Source organism: Gekko japonicus, unplaced genomic scaffold, assembly GCF_001447785.1.
Source record: "Gekko japonicus isolate JY-2015 unplaced genomic scaffold, Gekko_japonicus_V1.1 scaffold206, whole genome shotgun sequence".
NCBI classification, from domain to species: domain Eukaryota; kingdom Metazoa; phylum Chordata; class Lepidosauria; order Squamata; family Gekkonidae; genus Gekko; species Gekko japonicus.
The window spans coordinates 1026146-1047972 of NW_015160842.1; the positions used below are offsets into that span (position 1 = coordinate 1026146).

General features: G+C 39.7%; 1 protein-coding gene across 1 annotated transcript in view; it reads right to left on the reverse strand.

Annotated features, from left to right (window-relative positions):
• The window catches only part of AP3B1 (adaptor related protein complex 3 beta 1 subunit), a 340812-nt gene that overhangs the window by 255551 nt on the left and 63434 nt on the right, over positions 1-21827 (reverse strand). The window contains exons 3-7 of the mRNA XM_015419569.1: positions 18247-18321; positions 12672-12767; positions 10414-10574; positions 9822-9888; positions 148-330 (exon numbers count right to left, since the gene is read on the reverse strand). Of these exons, the coding sequence (XP_015275055.1) occupies positions 148-330; positions 9822-9888; positions 10414-10574; positions 12672-12767; positions 18247-18321 (582 nt within the window). The remainder of the gene's footprint in view (positions 1-147; positions 331-9821; positions 9889-10413; positions 10575-12671; positions 12768-18246; positions 18322-21827) is intronic.

The following is a 21827-nucleotide window of genomic DNA, read 5'->3' on the forward strand; positions in this document are numbered from 1 at the left end:
TTTCTTTCAGTCAGCAGTAGTACTGTCAGCAGCAACCTCTTTTCATATATTTCAGGCATCTCTATTCATGTGCAATTAAAATATATTCAAGAAGAAAATTATTAAATATTAAAAAAACATATATTTTTTAAAAGGAAAACGGCTTACCTCTTTCCAAGGACTCACGAACTGAGTACGTGCATATCGAGTCAGCATATGGATAATGACAACTTGTCCCCATTCCTCCACATCAACCAACAGACTACACAGCTTTCGATAGTTCTTATGAATCAAATCTATTCTGTCTGGGCAGACTTCCTCAAATGCCATCACAACACTTCCTGCTACAAGCTAGGGAACAAGAATTGAAAAACACAAGGTTCAACAAAGGTATGTCCAGTCAAAATGACAGATTCTGAAAGGGAAATATTATGAATACTTCACCAGACAGCAAGAAATGCAGCTGTTGTAAACTTCTTACCCACATTACATTAATACACAGATGTGACATTAGTTTTGTCAGCTTCTATAAACGCTTTCTAGATACAGGTCTCCACATGAGCCCAGTCTTTTTACTAGAATAATCAAGATGGGTGTCAGTAGCACCTTAAAGACTAACAGAATTTGTGGTAATGTATGAGCTTTCCTGAGTCACTGTTCACTTTTTCAGTAGTAAGCAGTGACTCACAAAAGCTCATACCCTACCACAAATTTTGTTAGTCCTTAAGGTGCTACTGGACTATTTTCTACTACTAGAATAACGTTATGGTCACTCCTAGACTGATGATATGTTGAGTCCTGTATAACAACACATCCATAGAGGCCTCTTCTCTAACAGAAGAAGGGAGGAAGAGACATGGAGTAGCCATAAGTAGGTGCACAGAGAATGATAAAATGTGACGGAATAGAAACATATGATGATTATCACTAGTGCTCATTACACACAAAGTATATGTGCTCTTTGATGTTTTCTAGTACAGCTCATTATCATAAAATATCCTTGACAATATAGCAAAACAGAAACAGTTCTAAAAAGTACAAAAAATAAGACCTTGTGAAATGCTAAGTGTCAATATGGAACATGGCAAGCTTAAGAAAAAACCTAGATTTTTTATTTGGTGAAGAGATAGATTTCTTCTCACTAGCTTTTCAAATACCCAATTTATGACCTGATTCAGAAAAAGGTCAAATATTTATTGTATCAACACTTTAGTATGTAGCACGTTCCAAACTCAATTTTAAAAGAACTAATATTTTATTCAGCATGGTTCTTGCTGCAGCTTAAGACTCTCTATATTTAGGAGTAGTTTCAGTATGAGAGTGGGAAGGTAATTATTACGTTATAAACTGTTTGTATTGTTTTTAATTACTATAATATTGGTAAATTTTTATTTTTGTTAAATAAATGTATATATCTATCCATATAAACACAAACATACCATCTAGATCCCCTTTGCCTAACACAATTTATTGGGTTGCTTCCTCATTACAATCAAATCCCGGACTTCTAATAACTAAACTTCAGCATCTAGATTTGTCAGCTCTTCCCTGGTTAACAATACATACCTTAGCTGTGACTAAAAAGTAAATTCCATCATTCTTCATTTTTTCTTTAAAAAGTCAATGTATCTAATTCTTAACAAGGCCCTATCGGTGGATACTTAAATCTGGAGATTGGAGCCATGAACAGAGAAGACAGATCTTTCTACAAACCTAAGAAAATCCCCAGGTTTGCAGAAAATCCTGAAGTCTAAAAAAAGCACATTTGGGGGGGTTTAACATCCCCCCAACAATAGAAGCAGTGCCTTTACCTTCAAGAAACAAATTCATCTTAGTGGTTGCTGTATCAGTTGCTAAACAACTACAACAGTACTGCCAGCCTTCAAGCCTTGGTTTCTGCCACTACAAGGCAGAGAGAAAAGGAAGGGCCCATTACAGGGCTGTTTTGGCCTTTGAGGGAAGACTCACTGAGGCTAGGCCCACCAGCAACCACTGGGTACTTGTTAACACCCAACTTATTGATTTACTTTATTTATATCCGACCTTCCCCCCAATGGGAACCCAAAGCGGCTTACATCATTCTCCTCTTCTCCATTTCATCTTCACAACAACCCTATGAAGTAGGTTAGGCTGAGAATGTGTGACTGGCCCACGGTAACGCAGAAAGCTTCCATGGCAGAGTGGGGATTTGAATCTGGCTTTCCCAGATCCTAGCCTGACACTTTAACCACTACACCATGCTGGCTTGCATGATTCATTCAGGCCCAGCTGCTTGCAACTGTTCAACAGCAGCCACCCCATGAAACTCAGAGTGCTCCAGTGGTTAGAGTGTCAGACCAAAATACAGAAGACCATAGTTCTAATATCCACTCTACTATGGTGCTCCCCGGATGACCTTGGCCAGTCACACATTCTCAGTCTAACCTACATCACAGGGCTGTTGTAAAAGTAAAATGGGGGAAAGGAGAATAATACAAGCTGCTTTTGGTCACCATTCTGGAGAAGTGTGGGATATAAATGAAGTAAATAAATAATAATAATAAATATAGCTAAAGATGGAAGGCAGATCATAAGTTGATAGGTGGGCGGAAAGAAGAAAAGGAAGTAGAGAAAAGTAAGGATATGGAGGCTGCCAGGAGGAGAAAAAGAGGAAATACAGAAAGATACAGGGGATAGTAAGGTGGACTCCCATAAGTCCTCACAGGTTCCCCACCATGCAACATACTCTTGTCTAGCACCCAGCACTGCCCAACTATTTATTTGCTTAAACAAGCTTCTAAACAGCATTAACAATTTTAAAAATAGCAGGATATTTTTTAAAAATCAAGGAAAGTCTGGGCAAACAATTATACGTTTAGCTGGCTCTGGAAACTTAGTAAATTCACCACCAGCGAATTATCTCTAGGGAGCTTGCTCCATAACTGAGGTACCACTAGAGAAAAAGCCTTGTCTTACACAGCCACCCATCTTGTTTCAGATCATGATGGCACACAGAGCAAGGCTTCAGGCAAGTGCAGTAATCAGGGTTCTACAAGGGGGGACCCACAAGAAACTTGCAGGGAGGATGCATTCCCCCACCTTTGCTTCCTTCCCTCTCCCCCCTCTCTGTCGTTCTTTCTCTCCCCCATGCCAATCCCTCCTTCTTTTTCTTTACAACCCTCTACCAAGTCGATCCCTCTTTCTTTGTCTTTCTCTCTCCCCCCACAAACTAATACCCCTTCTTTCTCTTCCCTCCAAGCAAATACCCCTATCTTTCCCTCTCTCTCTCTCCCCTAAACCAATCCCTCCCTTCTTTCTCCCTAACTTTGAGCCCGACAGCAGTGGCAGTGTCTTTGAGACTGAGCCAGTGCAGGCTCAGCCACAAAATCACCTGCGGCTTTGCTCCTGGCTTCCCAAAAGTGGAAAAGCCTGTAAAGGCCTCATTGCTAGGAAAGCCGTTGCTAAAGGTAGTCACATGCTCAAAACAGTCGCTTCCTAGGACAGAGGGAGGGGGAGAGAAGACCATTCTCTGCGCATGAGCAGAAAATGATGTTATACTTTTGGGGGGATTTAAGTATCCCCCATATGCTTTTAAAAAAGTTTTTAGATTTTTCTGCACTCGTGGGGAGTGCCCCAAGTATGCAGGATAATATCTTTTCCTTCCATGTGCCCCCGATCTGCAGAAATAAGTATCCGCACACAGGGGGCCATGTTGGGAATTAGATATATAGACAACAAGGGGGACCCACGATACTTGCGGGGGGAGTATTCCCCACAGCTCCTTGCCTGCAGAAGCAGGAGGAGCTCCACAGGAGGAGGAAGCAGCAGCAGGTGAGCCCATCAGGTAGACCCATCAGGCCCAGCAAGCCTTCTCCCTCCTCCCTCCCTCTGGCAGCGGCAGTGGTGACGCCTGAGGCCCGCCAAGCTATCTCCCCCCTTCCCCCTCCCTCAACACCAGCGGCGGTGAGGCCCACCAAGCCTTCTCCCTCCTCCCCACCTCCCCAACATTGGTAGTGGCAAGACCCGCCAAGCCTTCTCTCTCCTCCTGGCAGCAGCGGCCGCAAGGCCTGAGGCCACCAAGCCTTCTCCCTTCTCCCCTCTGGCACCGGCGGCAGTGAGGCCTGAGCAGCTCAAAGCCACCGGCCCACCAAGTCTTCTCCCCTCCCCCAGCAGCAGCAACAGTGAGACAGTTGCTAGGGCGTTCTCTCTGCATGCACAAGGAACGCTCTTTTACTTTTGGGGGGATTTAATTAAGTATCCCCTGTATAGTTTTTTCAACATTTTAGATTTTTCTGCACACCTGGGGACTGCTCCAAGTGTGCAGGAAAATCTCTCTGCCCCCCAAGTGCCCCCGATGTGCGGATTTAGATATCCGCAGGGAGGGGGCAACTTGGCTATTAGATATATAGATTACAGCAGGCAGTTCTTCAAATACCTTCATCCCAGATCATATAGGGCTTTAAATGTCAGACCCAGCATTATGAATTGAGAATGCAAGTGGAAACAGGTGCCAATATAAATCCTTTAGCAAAAGTGGAATAGATTGCTGTTGCATTTTAAACTAGCTGAAATTTGCACAATGTCTTCAAAGGCATCCCCACATGGAGCACCCTACAGTAAACTAGTTTTGATGTGATTAGAACTGGCCAGAGGTGTGAAGTGACAGAGACACCTGAAGCTGACACCCATCTAGAATAGGATGACTGCTTAATCACTGATGTGGTATAGAAATGCCCACCAGCATCTCTGTTTTGTCATGACAGATGAGTTCCTTGGGCTTCATCCCCATGAGTTTATTGGCCCTCATACATCAGAATAAATTACCAATCATTTACCACGGAAGGCAATATAAGACTACTATGCATAGTGACATTTTCGTGAAACATATAAAACTATTTCAAATTTAACTGCCCCCTAAAAAAAGTGCCCTATAATACTATCATCATTTGTAGAGAGCTTTCACATAATATCTTGTAAGGTATACCAGGAGCAGTACTATCCTCAGTGTACGGGGGTGGAACTCACCTAATGCCCTCTGAGTTTGGGACTGAAGTGAGATTTTAACAAGAAACCTCATTTTATTGGCAACTGTGGTTTACCCGTTTCACTATATTTTGCTTAGACAGGACAAGGAAATATTACCCTTTCCTCATGATACATAACATTTTAGGATTTTCCAGTGCTTAATGAAACATACATGCAGAGATCATCTTCTTGAACAAATCATAGTCTGGCACTTTTATCACAGACAGCATTCAAAAACAAGTCCCAAATTCCTCAATATTTCAAACCTCTAGATTTTTTTTTTTGCTATATCAAAGACTGTGTGTCTGCAGGGCCTATTTCTTTAAGCATTGTACACGAAATACAAGAGCTAGTGAAAATACTGCATCTAGTTGCCTTATAAGTACGCCATCACCACTTGTCTTTGTGTCTTACCAATTACCTTTTTGCTAACTGCTTTAATTAAAATGTGTTTTGTTTCAAGCCACATGCTAAACAAAACAACTACGAAGATAAGGCTTCTATAAGAAGCAACTTGATATGTATGCAGTTAAGCATGCATGTGAAGCAGCTTTCTGGCAGCAAATTAATGTCACATTCTAGCAGAGCACTGGGGATCTGCATTTCAACCTCTAAAATTTCCCCAATGATTTAAAGTAAGCAATTAAATAGAAATACAATTTATTGAAATGGCACTTTTAGAAAAATATTAAATACAATGATATTCATATGTTAGAGTTTTTCCCTATTTTTGGTTGACATTTGGTTTATTAGTATGCACCCACCATTACAACTGAAAGAAAACTGCTCAGAATATAGTGTTGCTATTATGCTAAACAAGTTTCAAGTCCTGTGGGGATTTTATAAATTACCAATAACTATAAACGTGACGTTGCATTTATTGTCTCCAGCCCTGCTATGTACTGGTACCTGCTGGTCTCAGCATGTATACAACTCATTCTATAAAGAAAGAATTGATTATTTGTAAAGGACTAAGGAAAATGCATTATACTTACATTTATTTTCTATCACATCACTTGTATTAAAAAAAATCTTGCTTCCATTGCTGATGTTTATACTAGCACTCTTTCTACAACTTCTACTAACATTCCCTACCTTAGTTAACACAGACATTAATCAGGCCATCAGAGCACACAAGAAAACAGGAAGATAAAGTAAAAATACTGAATTTAAATGGTAACAAAAATTAAATGCCAACACCGGAAAAATGGTTTGTTTACTGCTACTTATTTTTTTTGGGTAATGTCAGTATCTTCATGAAGAGACAGTGGTCCCCAAAACAAACTATGAATTGTTAATCATGTTGTGAAGAACTGCTGTCCAGGAAAAGTTAAGGAGATGAGTGATAATAGTTATTGCTCAGTTGAAGATAATCTATTTAGTTTTCATATTACCCTAAAACCTGAGATTCTGCTAGGAAACTGACAAGCTTGCCTTAAATGAAAAGATAGCAGCAATTAGACAAAAACCAACATTTCCAATATTGCTAAAGAAAAACTAGGATGCTGTTCTTCATACATTCTTGACACTAGAAGAATGGTAGGCATTAGCAGAAGCATAAAAGAGAGGCAAAATTCAGTTTTTTTATTTCAGTAGAGCAGTGGACAGTTTTGAAGGGTTTTGGTTTGTTGGTTTTTATACAGGGTGCTTATTTTCCTCTTTAAACCTGCAATTTATTTAGGCACAAGCAGAGATGCCTTTACTAGCTCATTTAATCACATAACAAGACTTTAGTCTCTGAACTATGTGTACCTTCTACACTGAAGCATATCTTGTGCTAAACATAAAATGGTTAAGAAACACTGAACTCTGGGCAGGTTTCTTTTTTATTCAGCAGAATTTCTGATTCTATAAAATAATCATTCAGAGAAAAAAAGGGGGGAAATTAACTAGGACTTTACATTTTTCCAAAGATGTAGAGAAAAAGTCTCAAATAATTTTTTTTCTTTGAGTGGCATCCTACTCCCAGTCTAAATACCTGAGGAACAGCTGATAATCTTAGTTTATTAAATATTCAATATTCCAGAAAAACACTGAGATGTAAAACAAAATGATCCAACCACAATTTGGGGGGAAACTGGTTTACAAAACAGTGTCTATGACAGTTAGGTGAAAGTTAAATAGTAGCTTTTTTGTGCAAGAAAAAATAAATCATCCCTATAAAACTAGCAATAAGCCCATCAAATTCAAATACAGCTTTCCATTTATGTATTTTTTATATTAAAGCAATAAACATGGTTCATTTGTCTTTCACTCGTTGCCACGTTTTTCTGTGCTGTTGCTATGAACTTCAGCCATTAGCTGCGCTCCAAGGTAAACTACATGAACCATCAACAAAAGTGACACCCAATCTATGGAGTTCATATTTTCTCCAGATTATCTATGCTAGTTGACAAGCTGGTAATGAAAAAAATCACACTAAGCAAATGGTTCCTCTAATAACAATAAATTTTCTATAAAATTATGAAGGGTACAAAACGTTTCCTTGCATCTATTTTGTCATGAATTCTAATTAATGCTGCAAAAACCTGAGAGTGCTGGGTCATCACAAGAAGTGTATCGAGGTTTGATTGATAATATGGTGCAAGTTGGCCTATGCTGCCAACATTTCCTTCTCTTAAATTAATGGCCATCCCACCTGCCCTAATCATACAGCCCAAATGATATTCCCCTTCTTATTTCAATTTTCTGGAAGCATGGAAGCTGGTAAAGATCAGTCATTTATCTTCTAATAGCTGGATAATAGATCTATCACAATACAGCATCTGCACAAACTCAGTTATTCCCTCCCCACACAACAGTAAAGCTTTTACCAACATTGAATCAATAACTTTGGAAAACACTAGGTTACCTACACATTTTCAATCTCAACACACGTTTACTTCTAGCAAATCTGCTAAATATGTTAAAGAATGCACCTTACTTTACTCCATTTTCCCCAAGGCAATATTCTAGTTGAGAACACATCAGTAATCTCATCACAAAGCCATCACCATTTCTTCAGCTCATTTTTAACAAGCAAATTATTTGACCTCCCAAGAGTCAGCTGCTACAGATAATCCTATCTAGTCTTCATAAGACACATGGGCACTCAATTTGCTTCAAAAGAAAGATGTGTTTACACCCACAGCTGGAGACCTCAAAAGTCCTTTGAGCATCAATGAACCTAAAATCTACAGGAAGAGATGCAATGAGATATCCTTGGTTCCCATGCTCCACTGCATCTTGTGTCTAAAGACTTTTTCCCCTACCTAAATTCATGGAAGCCAAATGTGACACAGTCCAGAACCACCATCCTCCATGGAATGGCAGTTTGTCACACTGAACATGAGGAAGGTAAGTGCTATCAACCTTACATCGCTTTAGGACCAATATGTTTCTCTAGTTTCTCAAAGTTGAAGCAATGGCCAGTAGTGCTTTTCACCAACTCAGTTTAAGGAAGAAAATACACCTTTTTCTCTCAGACTGATACTGATGCCTGGCAATAATCATGCATGCCTTCAAAATAACAAGAGTTAACATGAAGCATACTCTTCTTTGAGGCCGTTACTGAAGTATATTTGGAAGTCACATTTAGCACAGAATGTAGGAGGACAACTCCTGGTAAAGGAGGATTGCAGTTATCTGTAACTATTATTCATCAGGTGTCTTCTGTGCAGGCACACAGGGGGACTGCACAAGTGTTTCTAGAGCTTTCAGAGCTCCAAAGGAGCACCTCCTCCCTCAAGCACACAATGGAGTTTTTCACCCAAACCGATCAGAGATGAACATCCATTCCCCTCAGTTCTCCTGAAACACCATTGTGTGTTTTCAATATTGGTTTTCAATTTATGGGGATTTTATGGCAATGGGTGTTTTTTTACTTTTATTTAAGATGTGTATACCACTTTCTGTTACCTGTGTTGTAAACTACCTTGAATGTCTTGCAAGTCAGAAAAGCAAGTTATAAATTTTCACATACCTATTTGCCTATCCTTAGCAGAGGAACTACATAAACAAGGCAACCAATTTCAAAGACTGAAAAAGCCCTTGTGACCAAGTAAAAAATCACGACAATTATGAATAAGAATGAGTTGGATTTATACCCCACCCTTCACTCGGAGTCTCAGAGCAGTTTACAATCTCCTTCCCTTTCTCTTCCCACAACAGACACCCTGCAAGGTAGGTGGGACTGAGAGAGCTCTGAGAGAACTGTGACTAACACAGGGTCACCCAGCTGGCTGCATGTGAAGAAAGGGAATCAAACTCAGTTCTCTAGATTACAGTCTGCTGCTGTTAAACACTTGACCAAACATAACTACATGAACACCTTTCAGAAAAATAATGAGAAGCCTGGAGATGGGAAGGGTTTTGAAATTAGTGTTTTAGAGTTATAGCTATGCTTTAAAAGTATCACAGTCTGCCATAAGCCCTTTAGATAGGGCACAGTTTTAAACCTGAAAAAAATAACTGAGCTATTGGTAACAGGATTTCCCAACTACAGTGCCAATCTGTCTTTCCAATGGAGTAGCACAGCTACTTCTACAAAGCCCTCTACAGTATTACTAATGCTATGTATACACCTTTCCCCTGCCTAACCACTGAAGTTCTTCCATCCTGTTAAGATTAAGCCATGAAACCTCACCTCTGTTCTATTTAGACCACTTTGTGCTAAAAAAATTAATGCAGATAGATTTTATTTGGGATAAATATTTTTAAAACAGCTTTTCTAACTTCTTTCAAACTAATTTTAAGTATTATTTCCTCAAAAGTATTCAGACAACAGCTATTCTTCAGTAACTGCCTTTACTAATGAAAACCACAAAATTAATTATATTGTAGTAATTTGTATTACTTACTGTGCTCTTGTCTTTTAGAAGCTTCTCTATCACTTCAATTAACATTTCCTTTTGCTCAGGATCAAGGCTAAAAGGTGATGAAAAAATCAAATCCTCTTGTTTTATAATATTCTGTATTCCACAACTTTTTGCTATCCTATCTAAAAAACTAAAAAGATTTACATAAACAAACAAAAAAGGAGAACAGAAACATGATCACCTCAACTTGACCTTTCAGGAGCAAGCAGTTGTAGTTGTAAGAGGACCACAAAGAAATGATCAAGTCTGTGTGCTGCAGCCCTTTACAACTTAGCCATGCAAATATGTTTTTAAGCTCGGTTTCAAATCATCGAATATATTGTCAAGCTGTGGAAACGCTGATTTTTCAGCTGCCTGAATAAATAACCTGATAAAATTCTGACAATGCTTTGCACGTATAGCTTTGAGGGGCCTCGAACAATGTTAAAACAGACCTTTTAGTCAAAGTCAGCTTGCTGACTTTATGCCCATTAGCAGAAGGCAGTTATCATAAGCTGTACCTAAACTTCATTATAGCACACTCTGCTGAACATTAAATACATCTCTTCCATATTCATGGCTGAAGAGAACTTACCTGTAAAGCTTTTGAATTGCATGGGCGGCATTTTTTCTAACATAAGGAGATAAATCTACTGATGCTTCTTTGATAGCAAGCATCATAATTGGAACAATAATTGGAACTCTGATACTGGATAAGACTCTCAAAGCACTTGCACGGATTAACTGATTAGGATCCTAAAATGAAAATGAAATGTTAGTAATCTTCAAATATACATATTGTTAAAGTTGCTCTGAGAAAGCATACATAATTTGTTTTATTTCTAAATCCATATCCTGATTGAAAATGGACCCAGAAGCATTCACTGCAATACATCACAGATATTATGCACTATTGAAAGAATGATAATTTATCAACTGGGAGATAAACCATCAGAAATATTTAAAGACAAGTAGACAGACTGAAAACCTTCAAAAATCACTTCCCCCTCCTCATTTTGAAAGGTATTGTGCAACTACAGCATGTGGGTCTCATCCTTCATAATGACGGAACAAGACATAATGACAGAACAAGACTGATACAATTTAATGGCATTTATTACTCTGACCTATCATAACAGTTTAAATTGAAAACCATGATTTTCCTTCATTGATGTATTATTAAGTTGACTGTTACTGTACATAAAACATCTAGGAGATTTTAATGGTTTTAGCTCTTTACAAGAAGGAGGACATGCGATATTCACAGGGGGAGTATTCCCCATGGCTCCTGGCCCGCAGGAGCTCCACATGGAGGAGGAGGCGGTCACAGGTGAGCCCAGCAAGTGGGGCTACCCGGCCCGCCAAGGCTCCCCCCCACAATGGCAATGAGCCTGTGCAGCTCCCAGCTGGCCCACCAAGGCTCCCCCCCTCAACAGCGGCAATGGCAGCAAGCCCTGTGTGGCTCCCAGCCAGCCCGCCAAGGCTTCTCCCCCCCCCACAGCAGCAATGGTGATAAGCCCTGCCTCTGTGACAGTTCCCAGTGGTGTGTTCTCTGTACATGCGCTGGGAACACTCCTTTACTTTTGGGGGGATTTAAGTATCTATTTACCTTCCATATGGTCCCGATGTGTGGATTTAGATATTCACACACAAAGGGACCCTTGCCGATTAGATATATAGATTTACTGTCAAATTCCCTATTTGTGTGTGCTCAGGAACAAAACACTAAGCTTAAGCCAATATAGTATGATGGACCACAATTCTATGCCAGCTTATTCAAAGTACGTCCCACCAAATTCAGTGGTGCTTATTCCCAGTTGTGCACATAGTATTGCAATCTTAGTCTAGCAAGAACAATTTCTGTGTAACTTGTTCCATAAAGTTGTTCAAGTCATCTGGACTCCGCCAAAACAAACCATGGGAAACAAATGCTTTATGGCCTACAGCCACCCTATCTGCTACAGCCAAGATTCTAGGTTGTTTTTGCTAATCTGGGTGTGAAGCCCTTTTCAAGAAAGCATCTTATCAGGCAATCTATAGCATAAAAAGTGCATGCAAATGGATTTCCTTTCCCAATGAATTGGTAGCTTATTATGAAGAACTAGAAGCCAAAAGTAGGACGGGAATAGCAACATAGGGATTACTTAGGTGGATTTCTTTCTTCGCTGCTTGACAATTATGTACCAAGGGAAGATTTCAAAGCTTACGTGTCTCCAAACATCCATTGTTCAAGCCACTTTTAAAAAGTCTAATATGCTTGAATGCATTGCTTACAGGCTATCCTCAACCTGGAGCTCCTCTGTCCAAACGATATATTATTGTGCTGGTATCAAATATGGTGAGAGAGAAAAAGCACATACTACCAATTGCAACTATTTTAAAATGTCCCGCTTTGGTTAAAAAAAATCATACTTCAACACCTCCAAGTCCTTGAGTCAATTATAAATGACATTATTCACCAGAGCTGAGTAATCATACCTCTGCAAGGTAACAAACTGATTAACATTTAAATCAAGAATCTCAGGAGGAGAAGCAGACTCAACAGAATACACAAACCTGCTCCTTGAGTGTGTCAGACAAGATTAAACAAAGGAAACAGCACATACACATATCTACTAAGTGACTCCTTTGCTGGCTCCCAAAAAGGACTTTTCAGCACTTTAAAATGGCATCAACAATGTAAAGCAGGCCAGGATCATCACACTGTCTTAAAGACAGTCCAGACGTCAGCTATTCTTCTGCTCATCCTAGTCTGTAAATAAACTATTCGGTAAATAATTTCTGCTGGTAGAGGGGAAAAAACTTTTGTAGCAACAATCTTCAGCAAGCCTTGCTAATTTGATATTTACTCACTTTCAAAGCACGCTGAAAGGTGCTAATTGATAGCAGTGCCAGGTCCTGCTGCTCCTCAGCATAGCGCATCAGATACACATATACCAGTTTTTTAATCTAAAAAAGAAATATTTATAATATTCAAATCTCAGTGATTTCATATGGTTCAGAATTCACCCCAAAAAATGCCCTCATAGAATTTAGCATTCCCAACTTAGGTATGATATATATTGTTAGCCTGCATATTTGTGAAGGGTCAGAGGCATGAAAAACAATAATTCTAGACTACCTGGGACAACAAATTTACACATTAAAGGCTTCCAGCTCTCTAATGCATGAATGATGGTGATTACCCAAGATAAAAAGAAAATCAGATCTGCCTTGAAAACAATGCAACCAATATTCAGAAATATAAACCTCTCAAATAATTTTATAAGTGCTATAAATCAGACAGCTTGACCCCACTTTGGCTTAAAGAAATTATGCTTCAGTTAAGTTCTAAACATAGCCGATATATGTTAAACTAAGCACAGAGAAAAAATTGTTCTGAGTTATAAACTGACCATAAGGGTTTATAATAGAGAGTCTGGAAGACCCTTAACTACAGCTGTGCTATAATTACTGTCACTATCTGAAGAAAGATTTTTCTGCCTGTTCTGCCAAAAAGCAAGATACTAAATCACAGAAGGTTATGAAGCACTAAATTATTTGTTGTTCTACTATGAACAAGCAGCAATCAACATTGACAACAAGAGGCCTGTATAGTAAATGACTGCAGGTGTGCAAAGAAAGCCTCCTTTTCTTGAAACCACTCTGAGACTAGAGGCAGGAGTACTTGGGTTTCGTGACTGTGCCATTCTTTTATCATTTACCTTCATTCAATGTTACAGCACTCCTCCTTTTAAAACTAATAATAACAGGGCCACATTAGACTTGAGGAACACAGGCAGATCTGTTTAATTAGTTTATCAATACAAGTATATCAAACTTCATGAGTTATTGACTAAACCTTTGATTATTTCTGTTCTACACCACCAACTGCTTTCTAGGTCACTTTTCTACATCTTTTCACACGTGGCATATAACTAAACCTACAGCAGCATGCACCTCTAAAATGAATATTACTAGATACTGTAACAAATTGCCCTTCACTAGTTTTGATGGCAAAAAATTATTCCCATCCTGCAACATGCTTTATGTGTGAACCTTGTGTTAAGGGAATTCCAATTAGGAACATCACTCATACAACATAAAAACTACAACCCAAATTTATATTCAGGTACTTATGTTGCCAGAATACATAAAAGCAAACTTTAAAAAGTCTTTGGACAACATCCAAAACACCACTGACAAGCCCTAACCATAGTCAGTCCTAATAACCAAAATGCCATTCAGCCTAAAGCACTGAATATCACTACACTTTTTTCATTAAAACAGAAAGCGTCTCAGCTTCTAGAACATGGTTTGAAGGTTTATGGTGCAGTTGTACTGCTGAAGCTAAGCAGGTGTGGCCTTGAAAGTTGGATGGCGAACTGTCTGGGAACCATATGTAAACTACTCTGAACTCTTCAGAGTAAGAGCAGGATTTTCATATAATAAATGAAGGTAGTCCTCACAGCAAATAGGATACTGAGGAATGGCTCTGATCCACCAGTAAAACAAAGGATGTTATTTTAAACTGCCATGGTACAATTAATCGTTTAGCAGTTGTAGCACTGAACTAGTTTAACGGCTTAGCTGTAAATGCGTAACATTAAAATCCATCGATTTCCATGACGTAGTGGTTGCTAGCCTGTACCAGTTGAGATGGCAGGTCTAAATGCTACCTTATGTCAAAACCTCCCATATATTAAAATTTAGGGGTCCACAAGTGCACTTATCAGGTCATTACCAGCAAGCGTATTTTATTGTTTATTTAATTTATAGTCACGTCATCCGTCCCCACCTCCCCAACGGGAACCCAAAGTGGCTTATGTTGTTCTCATTTCCTCCATTTTAACCTCATAACAATAACCCTGTGAGGCCTGGGCCAAGATTACCCAGTAGGGCTTTATGGTGGAATTGAGATTCAAATCTGGCTCTCCCAAATCCTAGACCAGTACTATAACCACTACATCACACTGGCTTTCTTTAACATGGTGAAGGCAAAGTAAAAGTTAGGCAGGACTTCTAATTTTTTTTTGGATTTGTATCCTGCCCTCCCCTTAACAGGCTCAGGGTGGGTTCCAACAATACTTTGAAGAACTGGGAGAAACAACTTCTGAGTGTTTCAAAAATTAAGTGTAACTAACAGTGGTGGTGGCTCAGAAGTTAAAACATTGAGTTGCAGACCAGAAGGCTGGTAGCTCGGCAGTTCGAGACCCTAGTGCCATGTGATAGAGTGAGCTCCTATCTCTGGCCCCAACTCCTGCCAATCTAGCAGTTCGAAAGCAAGAAAATTGCAAGAAGAAGAAGAGATTGGATTTATACCCCGCCCTTCACTACCCAAAGGTGTCTCAGAGCGGCTTACAAACTCCTTTATCTTCACCTCCCCACAACAGACACCCTGTGAGGCAGGTGGGGCTGAGAGAGCTCTGACAGAAACTGCCCTTTTTCAAGAACAGCTCTTATCAGAGCTACGGCTTACCCAAGGTCATCCAACCAGGTGCAAGTGGAGGAGTGGGGAATCAAACCTGGTTCTCCCAGATTAGAGTCCCCGCACTTAACCACTACACCAAATAGGTACTGCTTCAGTGGGAAGGCAACAATGTTCTGTGCGCCTTGGCATTTAGTCATGCTGGCCGCATGGCCACAGAAACATCTTCAGACTGCGCTGGCTCTTTGGCTTGGAAACTAAGATGAACACCGCCCCCTAGAGTCAGATTCGACTGGCTTTCCTTTACTTTCCTAATGGTGGCGGACCAACATTTTTGCAACCCTGAAGCTTGAACTGTTATTACAGCTCCTTCTCAAACAGCAACAATAGGGCAACATTCAACAAGGTCCAAAAGGTTTTGCTGCCCTTGCAAGAACCTCGAGGCCCAAATGGCAAAGAATGGGGTGGTGGGGCAGAGCCCTTGAAAATGGGTTTAAATATTTTGTACTTCACCCCTTATGTTTGAAGTACAAGCTTATGATCCTGTCACTAAAATAGCCTTATTTTAATAACACTTTTAAAAACTCCATCAATTTTGTTGAAAAATTCACTCATTCAAAAAAAGTTGCTTCAGGGCCCCTCCAGGATTAGGAGGGGGAAAGGAAAAGTAGAGGACAATATCGTCACAGAAGAACATGGTTCCAGAAGCAGTGATCGCTCTCCAAGTAGCTCTTCTGAGGAAGATTTTGACTGAATCAGAATTAGGCGCCGCGGCTCCTAAATCATTTAAGGTTAAGCTGCCCTTTGACAAGAACAAACGTGGAAGGAAAAAATCAACTAAATAACCCGATTCTCAAAGTGTGTTTCTTTTCTTCTATGCTTATTTACTAAGATGCGCACACACTACAGTTAATTTTGTTTGTACTGCTTAAAATAGAAATATTAACTTTTAACCTCCAATTATGTAAAAGCTAAATGAGAAAACATTAGATAGACGAATTTTTAGAACTTTTGTGATCCCTGCTTACTCTGTATTTTAGTTTAGTTTATTCCTTTTCCCTATACCCTGTAGCATGTTGAGATAAAAAGCAATAAAAAATGTAAGAAGAAGAAGAAGAAAGAAACTAAGCGGTGCCCAAGCGAAAATCCCGAAGGGAAAAAAGATACTGACAATGAGAGACTTTGAATAAGACCAAAAGGTTTAAAATAGTCCAAAGAGTGTTCAAATCGGAGAACTTTCATTTTGATTCAAACAAACTTTATCTTCTATAAACAATGTCGGGCAGAGGAAAAAAGATGGCACTGGAGAAGAAACCCTCGGCCAGAACTACCCAGACAGCAACTCCTACTCGTATGTCAGAAGTAGCTACTGACTTTCCTAGCATGTTGGCAACAGCGTTGCGCCCCCTGCTGGATCAGATGTCTAGTACCAAAATAAACTCAATGGTTTTCAAAAGCAATTGATGGGAATTGACAAAAGGGTAGATGGCGCTAATAAAGCCATAAAGAAAACGGATGCAAAAACAACTGATATTAAGCAGAAACTGAAGGCAGTGAAAAAAGAGCAAATATCAGATAAAGAACAACTTTTATAGCTTCAAATGGAAAGATCAATGTATGTCCTATGCTTCCAGGGTATCCCAGAGCACAAAGAAGAAAACTTAAAAGAACTATTAAGTGACGTATTAGCACCAGTGACAGAACTCAAACAGGATTTATTGCAAAATGATATGGACTTGGTCTATCCAGATTTTATAAAGAAAAACAAAGTACCTGGTGAAATATTTGTCAAATTCTCCAAAAGATCTACCAGAGACACAGTTCTGAAAGCGACAACTGGGAAAACCCTGAAAGTCAAAGGCGAAGAAGCAAGAATCTTAAAGGATATTCCATTTGAGAGACGGAAACAAAGGCGACAATATAAGGACTTAACCTCTTTTCTACATAAAAATTCCATTCCCTACAGATGGATATTCCCAGAAGGATTGATATTTAAACACAACGAAAAGACGATGAATATTGATTCTGCCCAGAAAGCTAAAGACTTTTTGGAACAACAACAAAATCCGACAGGAGACGAAGAAAAGAAAGAAGACAACATCCAAGAAGAAGATAAAAGCGATTCTGAATCAGAAGACAGTTCAAGCAGTTCTGGTAGCACCTCTGAGGGCTCAACCTCAGAAAAAGGAGTCGCTGCTCCCAAATTGCTTAAAGTTAAACTGAAATACAAGAAAAATAAACATGAAAAATAATTATGAAAGTTAAACAACAACAAAAAAGAATGGCCTAGAAATTACTTAAAATTTAGCAGTAATGGCTCAAGTTAATTTTGTTAAGAAAACCTAACAGAGTATTGTATCTATATTTTGATATTGACTTAACATAAGAACGTCATTTAAGAATGTTACTATTGTAGAATGATCCTTGTCTTAATTCTGTAGGTTTTTTGCTATTTTTAAGTTATAGTGATTCCCTATTCCTCTTCCCTGTACATGTGTAGTATATAAAAGCCATTTTAAAATTCTAAGAAAAAAAAAAGGTAGCTGAATATTTGCAAGTGTTAGATACAGAGATTTACTGCCTAAAAAGGGATGGCTCCCCACATACACTTCTGCTTGTGGAAAGTATCACTTATCTCACAGAAGTATCGCTTTATACCCTTCACTGGAAGATTCTATGGGAAAAGTGAAATTCATCGCAGAATACTCTTCTGTTTACACAAGTGGAAGCATGAGAATTGTTATAAAAACTAATACAGCACAGCATAAATACTTCTGCTAGCATTTGTGTGACCACCGAGAGAGGATGCTCCCCTGCTCAGTCCTTTGGATGCTCATATCCAAAATACTTTTCACTGGACTAAAAAGTGTCTTATCTCATATCTCAGCATACTGCATTACTTCTACAAGTGTATAAATAAAATTAAGATGTAGTAATAAAAACAATTTCATGGGGTGCAGACAAGAGTAAAAAATAAACATTTAAAGAAATAATGACAAGAGAACATATTTGTCACCATACCTCAATATTTTTGCTTGCTACATTCTTCACTACAGCTGGAAACAATTCAGATGCATTTTTTCCTCTGGCAATCAACTTAAAAAAAACAAAGTATATATTATAACATGCCATTTTCAAACAAAACAGTCACTATATGCCATCATGAACTGACTACATGTTGTTACAAGGTACTTCAATTTGCAAATTTTTAAAGCTTCTTTACCTTTAAGCAATTTGCTTTAAAGCATCAATAACTTGCTGTATTTCATGTTTTAAACAAAAAGGTATAGAAAACTAAACACAAAGATTCTTGAAAGAATTATCTACATAAATTATTGTTTACTATTGCTTAGTGTTTAGAATTATTGTTTAGTGTACAGGAGCAGAAAAATTATACAGTATTTCATTTCTGAAGAAGTGAGCAGTGAAAGCTCATACCCTGCCACATATTTTGTTAGTCTTTAAGGTGCTACTGGACTCTTGCTCTTTTCTACTGCTACAGATAGACTAACACGGCTACCTATCTTGATCTATTTCAGAAATATCAAGGAGGACACGAGGAACAAGGAAAAGAATTCAATATTTTATGATATAAAAGCAGTACTCAATCTTTAACAGCAAGTTATTTTGTGTAACTAAATAGGTAAGAGCATAATACAGGGATCCCCAACCTTCTTGAGCCTGCAAGTACCGTCAGAATTCTGAGAGGGAGTGGTGAGTGCCACCCCAAAGTGGCTTCCACAAGAGGTAGAGCCAAACTCCAAATGGCTTTTGCAGGAGGCAGAGCCAAACATAAACATTTGCAAAAGCATCATGAGAATAAAAAGAAATGAAGGAAAACCTAGAGAGGTGGAAGAAGGAAAAAGAAAGAGGGAATGAAAACAAAACCTGAAGGGGAAATGGAACCACAATCCCAGGTGCTTACCAGTCCTCCTCATTCTCCAGTGGCTGCAGCTGGAAAACCCCTTTCATTTGCATGAAGACATAATAGCCCCACCAACTTTCTGAAAAACTTGGTGGGCACCAGGGAAAGTACCAGAAGGCGCCATGATGCTCATGGGCACCACAATGGGGAACCTTGGCACAATATACAGTTAAAGAAGGTAAATTACAGGAAAACTGGTGTTCCAGTAATTTGTCTGCATCTTTGCCATGTGCTTTAATCTTTAAAAGAAAGTGGTAACAAAGCAAAAATGTAACAGTCTATTCACAAGATATTTATTCTGATTAACAGGGATAGAAAGCAAATTCTCATTGTCAATTTCAAGAAACCACCAATTCTTTACATCTAGTTCAGGGGCAATTAGATTAGGGAATTTGGTGTGGGGGACAATTAGACTAGGAATACTGGTAAAAAAATGGTTCAGAGATACTTTGTATAAAATATGTTATGCTATGACGGTAAACTTTTAAAAGATTACTAGCTTCAAAAGGTATCAAGGAAATACGCATGTATCTTGCATTATTTAACTGACCAGCCATAATAGCTGCAGTGTACCATGTAAATATGTATTTAGGATCTTTTTAAAATGTATTTTGTCTCATTAAGTCATAATGATCAGTGTAAATCCTCCTTTGTTCATGGCTCATTAACCAAAGAGAACATAATGGGTCTTTCAAAGACTAAGGTATCAGTTTAATTTAGCTAGCATGTTAAACAGCTCCAATCTTATATATTGATAGAATAGGAAGACACATTTGAGCATGCAAGTTTCTTTCCTAACCTGTTGCCATGCTCAGCATGGCATAACCCTGACTATCATGGAGCCAGTGGTCTAAAATTACCCTTTGTAAACAAGGACATAATTGCTCAATCTAGCTGAACTGGCATGATGGAAACGTGGAAAAATGAGGAAAATCTATAGGACACAGTTATCCCTGGGCATTAAGCTCGATAGGCAAGACAGGGAGGTTGCTGCATTGTACATCAAAGAGGTCATAGAATCAAATATGTCAGAAAACATTAGGGGAATTAACTCCCCAACAGAAATTATATGGGTGGAAATACTGGGTCCTAAGGGTTACTTAAAAGTGGGGACACCCACCTGATCAAACCCTTGAGGCTGACCTTGAGATGGAGAAGGAAATAAAGGAGTTGATTTCAGCAGATGATGTTATGATACTGGAAAACTTCAACTACCCTCATATTGATTGGGTAAACATGTGCTCAATTCAGGCTGTAGAAGTGAGTCTCCTAGACATCACAAATGACTATGCACTGGAACAGTTGGTCTCAAACCCCATGAGAGGGGTAGTGATCTTGTACTTGGTGAAAGATGTAGAAATTGCTGCACCAATTGGAAACAGTGAACACAATGCTATTAAGTTTAGTATTCAATATCAATGGAAAGTTACTCCTAAAGTCTAAACGTTACAGAAATTAGGGAAATAGTTAGCAGAAAGCTGAAAGGAAAACACAAGAAATCCTAAGGGGATGTTTGGAAGCTATTAAAAACCACACTAACTAAAACCCAGGTAGAATATATTCCACAGGTGAAGAAAGATACTGCCAAATCTAAAAGAATGCCTGCAAAGTTAGCAATGTAAGTCAAGGAAGCTATAAAGAGTAAAGAGGCTTCTTTTAAAAAGTGGAAAATGTGCCCCAATGAATTGAACAGAAGGGACCACAGGTTCTGGCAAAAGAAATATAAGATTAGCACACCACTGCCGGGCTGGGGCTGCAGCGAGGACTGGCCAGTGGCAGCAATGTAAAGTCATCAGATTCCGGTGCTCTTTGGGAGGGGAAAGTACAGCGGTGGGCCCAGGCCGCGGAGTATGGGAAGGGTGCTGAGAAACAAAAGGGCTCGGCGCCCTTCCAGCCTGCAGCTCATCCCAAAGGATGACGGCAGTGGGGCTAGAATTAGTAACCTCCCTCCGACATTGGTACTGTGCAACGCCAGGTCAATTAACAATAAAACAATGGTCCTTAGGGATTTCATTATGGAACAACAGGCTGACCTGGCTTGCGTGACGGAGACCTGGGTGCGGGAGGGGGAGACGGTAGCTCTCTCCCAGCTTTCCCCACCTGGGTTCTCGGTCCTGCACCAATCGCAGACTAGGGGGTGGGGGGGAGGAGCGGCGATATTTGTACGTGAGGCTTACTCCTTCAGGGCGCTCCCTATAGTGGAAATCGAGGGCGTAAAGTGTGTTGGCCTGGTGCTGGAGGCCGAGGAGAGTTTGGCAATCTGGCTGGTGTACCGACTGCCTAACGCGCCAGCCAGTAGCCTGCCGTCCCTACTCGAGGCCGTATCAGGCTGGGCGCTGGAGCGCCCTAGGCTTCTAGTCTTGGGTGACTTCAACGTCCATGCCGATGACACGGCCTCGAGTTGGGCTACGGACCTGGTGACGTCCATGGCATCACTAGGACTCTCCCAGTGGGTGTCGACCCCCACGCATCAGGCTGGGCACATACTCGATTTGATCTTCGCGTCTGGGATTACAGTGGACCGGATTACTGCGAAAGCGGTACCATGGTCGGACCACTATGCCCTGAAGGCTCGTGCAAATGTCCCGCCCTGACCCCGTTTAGGCGGTGAGTGGATTTTAGCTCGCCCACGGAGCCTAATGGACCCAATGCGGCTTCAGATGGCTCTGCGGGATCC